We start from the raw sequence: 16,884 nt of genomic DNA, 5'->3' as shown, positions 1-16,884 counted from the left end.
GATTTTTCCGGTAACACCTGGAAATCTTGTAAATATATTGAGTATTCTTTAGGTAATAGCTGAAGGGCGTTTCTTTTCCATCTGGCTTTAATTTCCACACTAGTTCTTCTCATTGCCCACTGCACCCCACGTTTCTTTTTAATGCTAAGGCACTCGGTCAGGTTCCTGCTGATCCTTTTCGCGGCAACTCTTCTGCCTTCGTTTCGCTCAGTAGCTTTTCCTTGGGAAAGTGCCTCCGATCGCCTTCTCTGTGGTATTTCCCTTAACTACAAGTTAGGTTAACAAAGTTTGTCCCAAGCTGGACTCCGTAGCTGAGGGGTGGGGAATGAGAGGAGCACAGCAATAGAGACGGACCAATTGGGCAGACAAATGTGAGTAATAACGCCTGAAAGTTTAAGGGACCCCTGACCATTAGGTCCAGTTGCGGACGACTCTGGGGTTGCGGCGCTCATCTTGCTTTATTGGCTGAAGGAGCCAGCGTACAGCTTCCGGGCCATGTGGCCAGCATGACTAAGCCGCTTCTGGCAAACCAGAACAGCGCACGGAAACGCCGTTTACCTTCCCGCCGGAGCGGTACCTATTTATCTACTTGCACTTTGACGTGCTTCCAAACTGCTGGGTTGGCAGCAGCAGGGACCAAGCAATGGGAGCTCACCCCGTCGCGGGGATTCGAACCGCCAACCTTCTGATCAGCAAGCCCTAGGCTCTGTGGTTCAACCCACAGCACCACCTACATCCCAATAACGCCTTAGGAATCACTGAAATCTATTTCTGCAACGTCTGGGGGTGGATAACCAGCCCCGGCCTGTCTCTTAGGCTGTGGAGCCAAAGCATGTCTGGTCCCTGCCCTTATAATAATTGTAGTAGTGCAGCTCATGCAACATGTTGGCAATTAATATACACAGAACAATAATTATACATACTTTATCAACCTTCTGAGAAAAATACAAAACATTAAATAAAGCCACAGAGACTTGTGAACTGACAAGCCTAAGATGCACTTATAATGTCTTGTTTCAATAGATTTTTCAAATGCTGAACTCAGTCTTTTAGAGAAGTTCATGAAGATACCAACAAAAGGTAAGTTCATTGTTATTCACAATACCGAGAGATGCTAGTGGAGTTGTAGAGACAGGGTGCCAGCGTTTTGCACGTGTTTCACCCTGGCAGTCCAAGTAATCAAGAGGCCGCTGTTCACCCCCAATGGGGGGCCCTTTTACTGGGGCTTGCAGGTAGCACACTCCCAAGATAGTTTTCCGGCCTTCTTCAGTGGTCTAATCTCAAAGTCTTGATACAGTGGTACCTCGGGTTAAGTACTTAATTCATTCTGGAGGTCCATACTTAACCTGAAACTGTTATTAACCTGAAGCACAGCTTTAGCTAATGGGGCCTCCCGCTGCCACCGCGCCGCCGCACGATTTCTGTTCTTATCCTGAAGCAAAGTTCTTAACCCGAGGTAATATTTCTGGGTTAGCGGAGTCTGTAACCTGAAGCGTATGTAACCCGAGGTACCACTGTACATATAGTGATATTCAATCTAAGAGAGAATACTCTTTCTTGGCTTAAGCTTAAAAAACCGATTTGCTATTGAAAACAGACATTATAAATTCATCTTAGTCTGGTCAGTTCGCAAGTCTATGTGGCTTTATTTAATGTTTTACATTTTTCTCAGAAGGTTGATAAAGTATGTATAATTATTGTTCTGTGTATATTAATCGCCAACGTGTTGCCTGAGTCACACTACTTCTATCAGCAGCACAGGTTGCATTTTTCCAGCTTATAATAATTGCAGGCAAGGCGCCGAGGGCTCGACAGTACAAAGTACTGTACAAAGGAACAGAGGCCTTTAGCCAGAGCGGGGCTTGGCTGGGAAGAGCGGGAGGAGGAGGAGGCGGAGCCACTCCCGCATGCAGATAAGGCGCCGCCGCAGAGCATTGTGGGGGAGCACGAAATGGGCTTCACGGGCCTTCGGAGACGTCGCAGATCCGTCAGGCTGCGCCGGTAGATGATGCCCGGCTGTGGGCGAGCAAAGAGAAGTGAGGACAGAACCCTCGTGTGGGGCTTGGTATGCTCGCAGTGCCCTGTAAGAGCGCGGGAGGACGGCGGCCCGGGTCCGGTCTGAAGAGAAAGCATACTTACCTGGCAGGGGAGACACCTTGATCATGAAGGAGGTTTTCCCAGGGTGAGGCTCATCCATTGCACTGCGGGTGTGCTGACCCCTGCGATTTCCCCAAATGCGGGAAACTCGACTGCATAATTTGTGGTAGTGGGGGACTGCGTTCGCGCTTTCCCCTGACAATTCATGTGCAAAAAACAGAAATAATGTAGCTACTTTATTATCTGCAGCATGTGATTGATGTCCTACATCACCCAAGTTTCTAGTGTACTATTATTGTCATTTAGTCGTCACCGCATGGAGCAGAGCCTGCATGCTGGTAGCTTCGAGAAGATCTTGTCCTGTTGTGCCCTCCATCTTTCGCATCATCAGGGTCTTTTCCAGGGAGTCTTCTCTTCTCATGAGGTGGCCAAAGTATTGGAGCCTCAGCTTCACGATCTGTCCTTCCACTGAGCACTCAGGGCTGATTTCCTTAAGAATGGATAGGTTTGATCTTCTTGCAGTCCATGGGACTCTCAAGAGTCTCCTCCAGCACCATAATTCAAAAGCATCAATTCTTCGGCCTTCTTTATGGTCCAGCTCTCACTTCCAGTGTAATATATGGGAGGTGTATTTAAAAACGTTACTGTGCAATCCAATGTAAAGGTAAAGATTAAGGAGCCCTGACAGTTAAGTCCAGTCGTGAACGACTCTGGGGTTGCGGTGTTTCTCCACAGACAGTTTTTCCGGGTGATGTGGCCAGCATAACTAAGCCACTTCTGGCAAAACCAGAGCAGCACACGGAAACACCATTTACCTTCCCACCAGGGTGGTACCTATTTATCTACTTGCACTTTTTTTTTTAAGATCACGTTTTATTTTTCATTCAGAATTGCTGCGGGTTTTCATCATTCCTGCAGGTGGTAACACAACAGCTGCTATTTAAACTGTGCATGTTGACACATACATCATATTAGAGTGACCTATAGAGACTCTAATCAAATCTACATTGAAGGAATTAAACTTAAAATGGCAAATAAAGAGCGAGGAGACTCATAAATATATGGAGCCTTATTGCAACCTTATTGGTTTGTTTATTAGAATTCTATCCTGCCTTTCCACAGAAGACCCCTTAGGCAGCTTACAAAATTTAGCCATATGAAATCAGAATACAGTGGTACCTCGGGACCAGAACTTAATTTGTTCTGGGGGTCTGTTCTTAACCTGAAACTGTTCTTAACCTGAGGCACCACTTTAGCTAATGGGGCCTCCCGCTGCCGCCACGCCGCCAGAGCACAATTTCTGTTCTCATCCTGAAGCAAAGTTCTTAACTCGAGGCACTATTTCTGGATTAGCGGAGTCTGTAACCTGAAGTGTCTGTAACCCGAGGTACCACTGTAAAAACAATTAAAAGTGCACTTTGACGTGCTTTTGAACTGCTAGGTTGGCAGGAGCTGGGACTGAACAATGGGAGCTCACCCCATCGCGGGGATTCAAACCGCCTTCCAATCGGCAAGCCCAAGGCTCAGTGGTTTACACCACAGTATACAAAACAGGAGATATACAAGAAGGTAGAACTCGACTGCATAATTTGTGATACTGGGGATTGTGTTCATGCTTTCCATTAACTGGTGTTAAAAAAAAACACAATTTAGACTGCAGATAGTACTTGATTTGATAATTATTTATTAAAATACAGCAAGTTTGACATTCGTTTTTTATTATGTCTGTTAAATACTTGCTTCGCTGTTTGTTTTTCATTCATTTCTTCACAGAGCAGAGGGGCTGCAGGCTGCTGGACAGGTTTCAGCAGGATTGAGGTGGCTCCTCCACTTGGGAACGGGGGTGGGGGGGAGCAACTGGGTAACTGCCTTCTAGGGGCTATTAAAGGGTGGGCTATTCTTTTTTTCCAAATTTTTTTATTGGTTTTCCAAATTAATAACAAACATAAAAGAAAAACATTACAATATAAAAAAAACATACAAACAATTATCCTAGCTATTATAATCCCACTTTTGTACCATTATTGAGTGACTTCCTCGAATCCCCCTAGCTGAGTTTCCATGTAAATCATTGTAGCAGTTTTCCAATACTATTTTCAAATAAGATTAACTTGGTCGATTAACTTCTTTCTTTCTTATCATATTAACTTCTATCCATAATATTATGCTATTTAACATACTTAACTCCTAAGCCAATATGGTACTCACAAATAATTCTACTTATATAATCTTAGAATATTTGGCTAAATAATCCTAAATAATTTCTTCCATTCTTCTTGATACTCCTCCTCTTTCTGTTCGCGGATTCTTCTGGTCAGGTCGGCCAGCTCCAAAAAGTCCATCATCTTCCTCTGCCATTCCTCCACTGTTGGTATTTCTTGTAATTTTCAATTTTTGGCTAACAGAATTCTTGCTGCAGTTGTGACATACAAAAACAATCTAACATCTTTCTTGGGCAATTCCAAACCTATTATTCCAAGTAGAAAGGCCTCTGGTTTTTTAATAAATGTTTATTTCAACATCTTTTTCAACTCATTATAAATCTTTTCCCAGAAGTCTTTCACCTTGGGACATGTCCACCACATATGATAAAAGGTACCTTCCTTTTCTTTACATTTCCAACATAAATTATCACTCATATGATAAATCTTTGCTAGTTTTACTGGGGTTAAGTACCATCTATGCATCATTTTCATGATATTTTCTTTTAGTACAGTACAGTAAACTTAACCCCTTTATTCCACAACCTTTCCCAACCTTCCAACATTATATTGTGCCCAACATCTCTTGCCCAATCTATCATCACAGATTTGACTTGTTCATCCATTGTATGCCACTCCAACAGTAAATTATACATTTTCGATAAGTTTTTGACGTTAGTACCTAACAACTCCATTTCCAAATTGTTTTTTTCCGATGCAAAACCATTTTTCTTATCAAGCTTAAACAGTTCATTGATCTGATAATAATGTAGCCAATCCAATTTAATTTGCTCAAATGGTCTTAATTTAAATCCTTCATTATCTTCCAACAATAAATCCGAATATCTCAACCATTTATTCTCCATATTTAACTTTTTCTGGGCCTTTGCTTCCATAGGTGAAGGGTGGGCTTTTCTACTCGCCCCTTCACAGGTGCCTCTCTGCTCCCCCTAGGATGCCCTCAGTTGATCTCCAGGTCACTGTCCTCGCTGAGGCAGGAGGCGGCATCGAGGACAGAGGTGAGGAGCACCAGGTCCTTCTCAGGGAGCAGGCCGCACTCCTGCAGGAAGCCCTCCAGGTCCCCGGCGAAGAAGTCCTCACCCAGCTGGTCAGTGACACGGACAAAGTTGCCCACCAGCTCCCCACCCTTGTAGACCAGGAGTGCCGGCAGGGCGCTGGTGGTGAAGCGGGAGCTGGCGCCGATCAGGGAGCTCCGCACCCGGCAGAACTTGACCACGGGGTACTCAGTGGCCAGGCAGACCATGCATCCGTGGAGGGAGTCAGCCCCTGGGACATCATCCTCGTAGACGTGGACCATCACCAGGGAATTCTTGGGCGCTTTGTCGATGGTGTCCAGGAAGGCCTCCCCACTGTGGATCTCGACAACCTGCTGGAAGTGCTGCCCGCCGCGCAGTTGCAGCCGCATCTCCTCCATGCGCCGTTTGCGGTACTGCTGCAGGAACTCCTCGTCATCTGGGCCCTCACGCCGCGCGCTGTACTCCTGCAGGGTTAGCTTGCCATCCAGCTTTTTCTGGAGCTCCTGCTGCTTCCGCTTGTCCTCCTCATCGTCCAGGTGGGACCTGCATGTCACCGAGAGCTTCTGGATGAGGCGTTTCATCTCCCGGCACTGTTCCTCTCGCTGCTCCGTCTCCAGCTGCTTGAATCTCCTCCAGTCGTTGATCACCCCTTTGGGGCCTGTGTTTACCGAACTGCCATCGCTGCTCGGACTCTTTGACATGGCCATCTGTTGGTTAGTGGGGTCGCAGCATGCTGTTAAGTTCCCTTTCCACATTGCTAGTGCCACACAGTCTTCGAAAGATTTGAAATTATTCTTTGTAGGCAAGGAAGGTAAGACAAACAAATTCCCTGACAGGTCTCCTGCCACTCTTTCCCGTTGTTCCTGTGTAACTCTTTCTGCAGAATGTGGTTTGGAAGAGACTTCTAGATCTATAGTATGTTTCGCACAAGGAAGAATGTAAGCTAGAAGAAAACAGAGAGGTAGTTTAGTGGAAGAAGGCAGCTCAAAGTATAAGTGTTGGAACGACAGGAATACATAGGGCTCAGGATCTGCGCGGAAGGAAATGGTTAGAAAAGGGCATCCATGGAGAATACTGATTGCTGAAATCTTAGATTGAAGAAACAAACCAAACCTCTCAACATTTCCTTAAGGAACAGAGGAGAACAGTACTTCAGATCTAGACAGGGATCAAAGCCACTACATATTCCAGGGCAAAGGGCTGTTGCTAGCCTAGTGCCCCCCAGTTTGAAAATGATGCTTTCAAAAGTAGTTTGCCATGAGGCATTGTTAGGATCCAAGCAGTCTGGTTTGGAGATGCAAGGAACTAACAGTCAGGCTAACTGAGACAGGTAGGCTGTGCTGCTCACATGTCAAATTGGGCGCCAGAAGGCCGATCCTGATAAGGATCTGGTGTGTGGAGCCAAAAAGGCTCCTGCTTTAGAGAAACAGAGCATTTTCGAGGGCTTGCTCCACTCTTTAATCTGCTAGGTATTGCTGTGTGACCACCATTGTCCTCTTGTCTGCAGCACTTTGCAGTGGAGTAAGAAAATCAGCAGGAATCTGCTGCTCTTCTGCAGTGTGCACACACACCCTGAATTTTTCCTGTGTTATTACATGCCTGCAATTCCTCCTGCAGCACCCGTTTTTCTGGCACCGCCCCCAGACACTGATTCCTCCTTCACCCCATTTTCCACAGCAGGCTCCCAAGGAGTGGAGAAATCAGGCAGAAGCTCCTCAGCTCCAGGTAGGGCATCCTTCTGGTTTTTGAAACACCAGTTAGTGGAAAGCATGAACACAATCCCCGGTATCACAAATTATGCAGTCGAGTTCTACCTTCTTGTTATGTTTTGTATATTCTATATCGGATTGCACAGTAACGATTTTAAATACACCTCCCATAAATTACACCAGAAACTTTTGGACTCCATAGGACTGTCTCAGTCTAAAAAACAAACCAAAGAGCAAAAGAAAATGTACACAAAAAAGCTGCAAGTCCTGCAAAGAAACAGGCATCAGTCACATGCCACCAAAAGTAAAGAAACTACATTACTTCTAGAACTTTCATTTCTGTTTTTTTGCACATGAATTGTCAGGGGAAAGCGCGAACGCAGTCCCCCACTACCACAAATTATGCAGTCGAGTTTCCCGCATTTGGGGAAATCGCAGGGGTCAGCACACCCGCAGTGCAATGGATGAGCCTCACCCTGGGAAAACCTCCTTCATGATCAAGGTGTCTCCCCTGCCAGGTAAGTATGCTTTCTCATCAGACCGGACCCGGGCCGCCGTCCTCCCGCACCCCTTCAGGGCACAGCGAGCATACCAATCCCCGCACGAGGGTCCCGTCCCCGCTTCCCTTCGCTCGCTCGCAGTCGGGCATCATCTACCGGCGCAGCCGGACGGATCTGCGACGTCTCCGAAGGCCCGCGAAGCCCGTTTCGTGCTCCCCCACAATGCTCTGCGGCGGCACCTCATCTGCATGCGAGAGTGGCTCCGCCTCCTCCCGCTCTTCCCAGCCAAGCCCCGCTCTGGCCAAAGGCCTCTGTTCCAACAGCCGCCTCGGTTGTAGTCCTTGTACTGTCGAGCCCTCGGCGCCTGGCCTGCAATGCTTATAAGGGCAAGGACCAGACACGCTTTGGCTCCATAGCCCAAGGGACAGGCCGGGGCTGGTCATCCACCCCAGACGTTGAAGAAACAGACTTCAGTGATTCCTAAGGCGTTACTACTCACATTTGTCCGCCCAAGTGCTGTGCTCCTCTCATTCCCCACCCCTCAGCTACGGAGTCCAGCTTGGGACAAACTTGTTAACCTAACTTGTAGTTAACAGAAATACCACAGAAAAGGCGATCGGAGGCACTTTCCCAAGGAAAAGCTACTGAGCAAAACGGAGGCAGAAGAGTTGCTGCGAAAAGGATCCTCAGGAACCTGACGGAATGCCTTAGCACTAAAAAGAAACGTGGGGTGCGGTGGGCAATGAGAACGCCATGAGAAGAACTAGCGTGGAAATTAAAGCGAGATGGAAAAGAAACGCCCTTCAGCTATTACCTGAAGAATACTCAATATATATACAAGATTTCCACGAACGCCGTAGGACGGTGCTACGGGCCACATGATCTCCTGCAATGATTTTGCAAAGTTTTTTGCAGATAAAGTCCCTCAGATTCGAGAAGAGTTAGACTCCACCGTGGGAACAGGGTTGGGGCCGGAGAGTGCTAGAGTCCTGTCTAGTCAAGTTGTGTGTGATCAATTCCAATCTGTTACCTCCAAGGATGTGCACAGGCTGCTTGGACTAGTGAAACCAACCACCTGTCTCCTTGATCCTTGCCCATCCTGGCTTATAAAAGCTAGCTGGAAATGGCTGGGCGATGGGCTTCGCGGGATGGTGAATGCTTTTCTCTGTGAGGGAGCCTTCCCAGACCTGCTGAAAGAGGCAGTTATTAAACCGCTTCTTAAAAAACCATCTTTAGATGCTGCCAATATGGCCAACTATTGCCCAGTCTCAAATCTTCCATTCTTGGGCAAGGTGATTGAGCGAGTGGTTGCTGAACAACTCCAGGCACGCCTGGAAGAAACGGACCATTTGGATCCCTTCCAGTCGGGATTCAGGCCTCATCATGGGACTGAAACTGCCTTGGTCACACTGGTCGATGATCTCCGGCGGGCTAGGGACAAAGGTGAGAGCTGTTTCCTAGTTCTGCTGGATCTCTCAGCGGCTTTTGACACCATCGACCATAACATCCTTCTGGACCGTCTTGAGGGACTGGGAGCTGGGAGCACTGTTATACAGTGGTTCCGCTCCTTCCTCCTGGGCTGTGTTCAGAAAGTGTGTTGGGGGGTGAGTGTTCAGACCCCTGGGCTCTCACTTGTGTCCTCTCCCCCATGCTTTTCAACATCTACATGCAGCCGCTGGGAGAGATCATCAGGAGGTTTGGGCTGGGTGTTCATCAGTATGTGGATGATACCCAGCTCTACCTCTCTTTCAAATCGGAACCAGTGAAGGCAGTGACGGTCCTGTGTGAGTGTCTGGAGGCGGTTGGAGGATGGATGGCGGCTAACAGATTGAGGTTGAATCCTGACAAGACAGAAGTACTGTTTTTGAGGGAGAGGAGGCAGGCGGGTGTGGAGGACTCCCTGGTCCTGAATGGGGTAACTGTGCCCCTGAAGGACCAGGTGCGCAGCCTGGGAGTCATTCTGGACTCACAGCTGTCCATGGAGGCACAGATCAATTCTGTGTCCAGGGCAGCTGTTTACCAGGTATGCAGGCTGAGACCCTACCTGCCCGCAGACTGTCTCGCCAGAGTGGTGCATGCTCTGGTTATTTCTCACTTGGACTACTGCAATGCGCTCTATGTGCTCTATACTGAAGGTGACCCGGAAACTACAACTAATCCAGAATGCAGTAGCTAGACTGGTGACTGGAAGCGGCCACCGAGACCATATAACACCGGTCTTGAAATACCTATACTGCCTCAAAGTACGTTTCTGAGCACAATTCAAAGTGTTGGTGCTGACCTTTAAAGCCCTAAACGGCCTCGGTCCAGTATACCTGAAGGAGCGTCTCCACCGCCATCATTCTGCCCAGACACTGAGGTCCAGCGCCGAGGGCCTTCTGGTGGTTCACTCGCTACGAGAAGCCAAGTTACAGGGAACCAGGCAGAGGGCCTTCTTGGTAGTGGCGCCCGCCCTGTGGAATGCCCTCCCACCAGATGTCAAAGAGAAAAATAACTACCAAACCTTTAGAAGACATCTGAAGGCAGCCCTGTTTAGGGAAGCTTTTAATGTTTAATAGGTTATTGTATTTTAATGTTTTGTTGGAAGCCGTCCAGAGTGGCTGGGAATAAATAATAAATTGTTATTATTATTATTATTACTGCAAAGCCATTCTCTGCGGAAAAGGTTATAAAGCCAGAGCAACTTCACGGTGTTTCTTGTGGTTATCCAATCAGTTCATGTTAGAACGTAAGAAAACGGGGATGAGACCCAACACGTACTGTACTTGGTGGAATGCTCTTCTCCCAGGGACCAACCAGACAGACGTGTCTCTTGTGAATCCCACAAGGAGGCCGTGAGCACAGGATCCCTTTGGCACTCCTGATTCCTAGCAAGTAGCACTCAATGTCAGGCAACTTTACTGACCAAAATGCGGCCAATTTCCTGAGAAGTTTGATTTTAATCAGAATTGCGACAAATTTGAAAGTGGAATACAATGTAGAAAAAGAGTATGAATAAGGCATATTAATTCTGTTGTTTGCACACTAGTCATTCCTCCTGCTGCACCCGTTTTTCTGGCACACACCCCCCCCCCAGACACTGATTCCTCCTTCACCCTCTTTTCCACAGCAGGCCCCCAAGAAGTGGAGAAATCAGGCAGAAGCTCCTCAGCTCCAGGCAGTGCATCCTTCTGGGGTTTTTTAACACCAGTTAGTGGAAAGCATGAACACAAATCCCCGGTATCACAAATTATGCAGTCGAGTTCTAACTTCTTGTTATGTTTTGTATATTCTATATTGGATTGCACAGTAACAATTTTAGATACACCTCCCATATACTACACTAGAAACTTTTGGACTCCATAGGACTGTCTCAGTTTGAAAAACAAACCAAAGAGCAAAAGAAAATGTACACAAAAAAGCCAGAATCCTGCAAATCAACGGGCACCACTCACATGCCACAAAAAGTAAAGTAACAACATTATTTCTAGAACTTTCATTTCTGTTTTCTTGCACACGAGAGATCAGGGGAAAGCGCGAACGCAGTCCCCCACTACCACAAATTATGCAGTCGAGTTTCCCGCATTTGGGGAAATCGCAGGGGTCAGCACACCCGCAGTGCAATGGATGAGCCTCACCCTGGGAAAACCTCCTTCATGATCAAGGTGTCTCCCCTGCCAGGTAAGTATGCTTTCTGCTCCGTCCAGACCCGGGCCGCCGTCCTCCCGCATCCCTTCAATGCACAGCGAACATACCAAGACCCGCCCGAGGGCCCTGTCCTCGCTTTCCTTCCCTCGCTCGCAGTCGGGCATCATCTACCCGTCCAGTCTGACGGAGCCCCAACCTCTCTGAAGGCCCGCGAAGCCCGTTTCATGCTCCCCCATAATGCTCCGCGGCGCCGCCTTATCTGCATGCAAGAGTGGCTCCGCCTCCTCCCGCTCTTCCCAGCCAAGCCCCGCTCCGGCCAAAGGCCTCTGTTCCAACAGCCGCCTGGGTTGTAGTCCTTGTACTGTCCAGCCCTCGGCGCCTTGCCTGCAATTACTCTAAGGACAAGGACCAGACACGCTTTGGCTCCACAGCCCAAGGGTCAGGCCCGGGGCTGGTCATCCACCCCTGACGTTGAAGAAACAAGACTTCAGTGATTCCTAAGGCGTTATTACTCACATTTGTCCGCCCAAATGGTCCGCCTCTATTGCTGTGCTCCTCTCATTCCCCACCCCTCAGCTACGGAGTCCAGCTCGGGACAAACTTGTTAACCTAATTTGTAGTTAACAGAAAGACAGTGGTACCTCGGATTAAGTACTTAATTCGTTCCGGAGGTCCGTACTTAACCTGAAACTGTTCTTAACCTGAAGCCCCACTTTAGCTAATGGGGCCTCCCGCTGCCGCCGAAGCACGATTTCTGTTCTCATCCTGAAGCAAAGTTCTTAACCTGAAGCACTATTTCTGGAGTGTGTAACCTGAAGCGTATGTAACCCGAGGTACCACTGTACTACAGAGAAGGCGATTGGAGGCACTTTCCCAAGGAAAAGCTACTGAGCAAAACGGAGGCAGAAGAGTTGCTGCGGAAAGGATCCGCAGGAACCTGACCGAATGCCTTAGCATTAAAAAGAAACGTGGGGTGCGGTGGGCAATGAGAAGAACTAGTGTGGAAATTAAAGCGAGATGGAAAAGAAACCTTCTTCAGCTATACCTGAACAATGCTCAATATATATACAAGATTTCCACGAATGCCGTAGGATGGCGCTACTGCAAAGCCATTGTCTGCAGGAAAGCTTATAAAGCCAGGGCAACTTCGCAGTGTTTCTTGTGGAAATGCAATCTGTTGATGTTAGAACGTAAGAAAACTGGGACGAGACCCAACACGCACTTGGTGCAACGCTCTTCTCCCGTGGACCAACCAGGCAGTCGTGTCTCTTGCGAATCCCACAAGGAGACCAGAGCACAGGATCCCTTCGGCACTCGTGATTCCTAGCAAGTAGCACTCATCGCCGCGCAACTTTACTGACCAAGGTGCGACCAGTTTTCTCAGACGTTCATTTTTTTTAATCAGAATCGCGATGAATTTGAACGTGAAATACAACGTAGAAAAATAATATGAATAAAACACACTAATTCTGTTTTTGCACACAAGCCATCAGGGGAAAGCGCGAACGCAGTCCCCCACTACCACAAATTATGCAGTCGAGTTTCCCGCATTTGGGGAAATCGCAGGGGTCAGCACACCCGCAGTGCAATGGATGAGCCTCACCCTGGGAAAACCTCCTTCATGATCAAGGTGTCTCCCCTGCCAGGTAAGTATGCTTTGGGATCAGACCGGACCCGGGCCGCCATCCTCCCGCGCTCTTCCAGAGCACAGCGAGTATACCAAGACCCGCCCGACTGCCCCGTCCCCGCTTTCCTTCCCTCGCTCGCAATCGGGCATCATGTACCCGTCCAGCCTGACGGAGCCACGACCTCTCCGAGGGCCCGCGAAGCCCGTTTCGTGCTCCCCCATAATGCTCCGCGGCGGCACTTCATCTGCATGCGGGAGTCGCTCTGGCTCCGCCTTCTCGCACTCTTCCCAGCCAAGCCTCAGCAAAGAGAGCGAGGGGGCGTGGAACTCTGCCTGTGTCTCTGGGTTCGGGTGGCAGTCTTTGTTTTGACTGCCTTGTCCGACGGAGTTCTGCTTCCCCACACCACTCTGCCTACGATGCCGGTCTCTCGAGCCTTTGCTTAATCTGCACGTGGATAAGCAAGCAGAGGAGATGACCAGACACTCATTGGCTCCAAGAGGCAGGGATGGATTTTTTTTAATAAAAAATTTTTTAAAAGGGAAATCTTTATTAGTCACATCCAGTCACCTTTCAGCCTAATTTTTTCCTGCCTATTTATCTCTGCTCCTTCCACCTGCCCTCGCCCCCCAGCCAAGCTACTGGGTTCCGCTCAGGACGACGAACGTATTTAACACAAGTTTACAGTTAACAGAGTACAACAGGGAGGACATTTAGCACTATTTTCACAAGGAGACCCTAAAGAATAGAATAGCGGAAGCGAAAACTATCCGTCAGAACATAACTTTAGTATTAAAAAGTTACCTCTAGCCGAAAATAGTGAGAACCCCATAAGAATCAATAATCTGAATTAATGCAAAATGCAAAACAAAAAACCAGCAACCAAAATACATAAGCTGTTATATGAACAATACAGTACTACTCAACCGATATTTCTTGAATTTTCCAAAATACACCATAAGATGGCGCTACGGTAAAGCTATTGTCTCCAAAAAAGCGCATATAAAGCAGGACAAAACGATCTTCTATCTACACAGAACCTTGTAGAAAACAGTTTGTCATTAGAACATAAGAAAAGACTTGCTGCATCAGCCTAAGGGCCATCTGGTCCAACACTCTCTTATCTTGGGAGCCAACCAGACACCTCACAAGAGAGACATGAGCACAAGGGCACTTTCCCCACCCAATTCCCAAGCATCTCATGTGTATACTGGAATAGTACACGGTGTTCTTTTAATGATTCATGGCATGTTTTTGTACACCTTCCTTCATTTTTCATCTATTTTCTAAACTTTACAAAAGTGCAATTTGGCTGAGGTTGTGTAAACACAGTAGAGGCTGCGATGGAGGTACCTTGAGAAAATACACCCAGGAGGCTGAATAAATTAGGTCCAATAGAAGGGTGTTTGTTTGTTTTTTACTGTTTGTATATCTTCATATATTTTGGTTTCATCAAAGGTGCTGAAGAAAATGAGACTAATGGAACACTTTGGAAACTGAAAATGTGATTTTCAAACAGCAGCTTATACACCACTATAACACATGAGTAGGGTTGCCATCTGTCTTGTATATCACAGGATCGTCCCATATTTCAATGTAAAATACAATGTATTGATACAGTTTGTCCTGTATTTCAGGTCTTCTTTCTCTCTCTGCCAAGTTAGGGAACCTCTCCAAATGCATGTGTTTGAAAGGGTAGTGAAAGGTCAGGTATTTAAGCTCTGGGTAGCAAAGAACAGACAGATTTACAATTTCATGTGTATGTGATTGTGTGTGAAAATTTCCAGAAGGGAAATCCTGTTAGGCTGCAGTAGATTGCAATGGATTGCTCTGAAGTCACTTCAGCACCAGATAAAAAAAAAAAGAAATTGCCCCCCATCCCCCTGCCCCGTATTTTGCCAGAACAGATTAAAAAAAAAGAAATCGCCCCCACCCCCCTGCCCTGTATTTTACCAGAACAAAGGTGGCAACCCTATGTGAGTCAGCCTAGTGCAATGGTTTTCAGCCAGTGTGCCATGGCACCCTGGGGTGCCTTGAATGATGGCCAGGGGTGCCACGGGCAACACTGGCTTATGTCCCTCTTTCCTTCCCTCCCTCCTCCTCCCTCCTGTTACGGTAAAATCTGGGTGCAGGGTTACTCTGCCACCCAGCTCGTCGGACTAAGTCCGCGGGTCCCTGCGGACGAAAATGAGCTCAGCCGGAGACAGGAGCAAGTTCCAGGAGATCCGAGTTTATTGCGCAACAGGTTCAAGGTGAGATTGAACAGCGAGAAAGGGGTGACATGAACTTTTGAAATTTCCCTCCATGTCCCAGAATACAGTGCAAAATACATCCCAGTTACATCATGAATACATTAAGAAGAGGTTGGGTTACACAGATTACATCACGAATACATTAGGAAGAGGTTGGGTTACACCGGATTAACATATGGAGGAGGGAGGGGGGAATATGCAGAGCTGGAGATATGCGCAGATAAGCACATCCTGAGAAGACAATGGTCCATGTATGCATAGTCTGTCACCTGGCATCGCCCGGAGGAAGGGCTTGGCAGAGCGATTTGACAGGATTAGGGTCTTGACACCTTGCTTGAGGGATTATGGAGGGCAGGGGAGGTGTCATGGAGTCCTAGAGAAATTGAGCAAATTGGCAAGTTGATTTTCTATGAATTTTATAGATTTTAGTCCCCTTTGACATTGGCAATTGGAAATAAATGGATATATTGTAGCGAAGAAGGTGAAGAAGAAGACATGCCCCCCCCTTCCGTATCACTCCTCTGATGCCCTCTCGCATCTTTGCCTCCCAAAGGCTTGCACAGCTGTTCGTTGCAGCAGCCCTGGCTACAAGCTCCACAGGTGAATGGTGCCTCTGGGGCTGGTCAGGGGGTGCTGGTTGTCAGAGCTGAGGTGGCTTCAAAGTAAGCAAGTGGGTCGAGGAGCCCAGCCAGCTAGTCCACCAGCCCTTGCTGTTCGGAATGGACAGACAAGTCCCAGGACCCAGTGAGAAAACGTGAGGAGGTACCTCTCTTTGGGGCAACGGGAGCAGCTCAGAGACCAGGGGCGATGGCAGTGGCTGCCCAGAGGACTCCCAAGGAGAGGAGGCTGAGGGAACACCCAAGGAAGGATGTTCAAAAAGGGTGAGAGGCTGCCAGCTCTGCAGGCAAGGGGTGACATAACTGAGCTTCTGAGCCCCACAGGGGTGTTGCATAAAGAATGTAGTTGATCAAGGGAGCTGTGGACACCAAAAGGTTGAAAACCTCAGGTCTAGTGTGGCACTGGGACTGGGCCAAGGGTTCAAATCTCCACTTGGATTGTATGACATTGGGCAGGCCATTGCTTCTCAGCCTAACCTACCTCACAGTCGTTGTGGGGATTAGATGAGGAGGGGGCAGAACCATGTATACCACCTTGAGCTCCTTAGAGAAAAAGGTGGGAGAGACTGTAAATGCAATAAAGGAATCCTCCCAAGTGAGGCTGCCTCTCATCACCTTTTTAACACCCCCAGGCAGTGTGCAAAACTCCCATTGTTCTAGGTGCATTTTGCAACAGGGAATTTCATTAGCGTGAGCAGTTTCTGAGCCCTGGGCGCAGTACTGCACCTAAGATTTCAGATTCAAAATTGCAAAGTGGAAGGAAAGGAGTACCTTTTTCTGCCTCCCCACATCAGGTACTCTCTGAAGACTGGAGAAGAGACCCTCTTAAGAATATGAGGGGGATAGGCAGGGGAAGGACTAGACCAGGGGTCCCAGGGGTCAGCAAACTTTTTCAGCAGGGGGCTGGTCCACTGTCCCTCAGACCTTGGAGGGGGCAGACTATATTTGGAGGGGGAAATGAAGAAATTCCTATGCCCCACAAATAACCCAGAGATGCATAAAAGGACACAATCTACTCATGTAAAAACACGCTCATTCCTGGACCATCCGTGGGCCAGATTTAGAAGGCGATTGGGCCACATCCGGCCCCCAGGCCTTAGTTTGCCTACCCATGGACTAGACCATGTGAAAAATGAACATCATATTTTAGCTGCTGACGCGGTCGGCGGTTCGAATCCCCGCAACAGGGTGAGCTCCCGTTGTTCGGTCCCTGCTCCTG

General features: G+C 48.0%; 1 protein-coding gene across 7 annotated transcripts; it reads right to left on the bottom strand.

Annotated features, from left to right (window-relative positions):
- Positions 1-3,758: 3,758 nt before the first annotated feature.
- Positions 3,759-13,064, bottom strand: LOC308460062 (phosducin-like protein). Of its 7 annotated transcripts, none has more exons than XM_080976087.1 (2): positions 12,956-13,064; positions 3,759-6,278 (listed from the first exon to the last, which is right to left on the bottom strand). In XM_080976087.1, exons 1-2 carry the CDS (start codon positions 13,047-13,049, stop codon positions 5,260-5,262), a joined length of 1,113 nt encoding a protein of 370 aa, XP_080832213.1. In that variant the 5' UTR covers positions 13,050-13,064; the 3' UTR covers positions 3,759-5,259. The 7 variants fall into 7 exon arrangements, with proteins under 7 accessions (XP_080832213.1, XP_080832215.1, XP_080832214.1 ...); XM_080976089.1 differs by lacking the exon at positions 12,956-13,064 and adding an exon at positions 11,688-11,740; XM_080976088.1 differs by lacking the exon at positions 12,956-13,064 and adding an exon at positions 11,279-11,541 and having other exon boundaries at positions 3,759-7,258.
- Between the last annotated feature and the right edge of the window lie 3,820 nt (positions 13,065-16,884).

This window comes from Podarcis pityusensis (assembly GCF_964106645.2).
Source record: "Podarcis pityusensis genome assembly, chromosome: 1".
Classification (NCBI taxonomy): Eukaryota; Metazoa; Chordata; class Lepidosauria; order Squamata; family Lacertidae; genus Podarcis; species Podarcis pityusensis.
The sequence above is the reverse complement of the archived record's forward strand: the minus strand, read 5'-3'. Positions and strand labels throughout refer to the sequence as shown.

Excerpts from the sequence above, each read along its gene's own strand:
- LOC308460062 (XM_080976086.1), bottom strand. The coding sequence starts at position 7,987 with ATGACCAGCCCCGGCCTGTCCCTTGGGCTATGGAGCCAAAGCGTGTCT. Across the intron at positions 6,279-7,725 it reads CTTCGCGGGCCTTCGGAGAC|CTTACATTCTTCCTTGTGCG; the intron begins GTCGCAGATCCG and ends GTTTTCTTCTAG.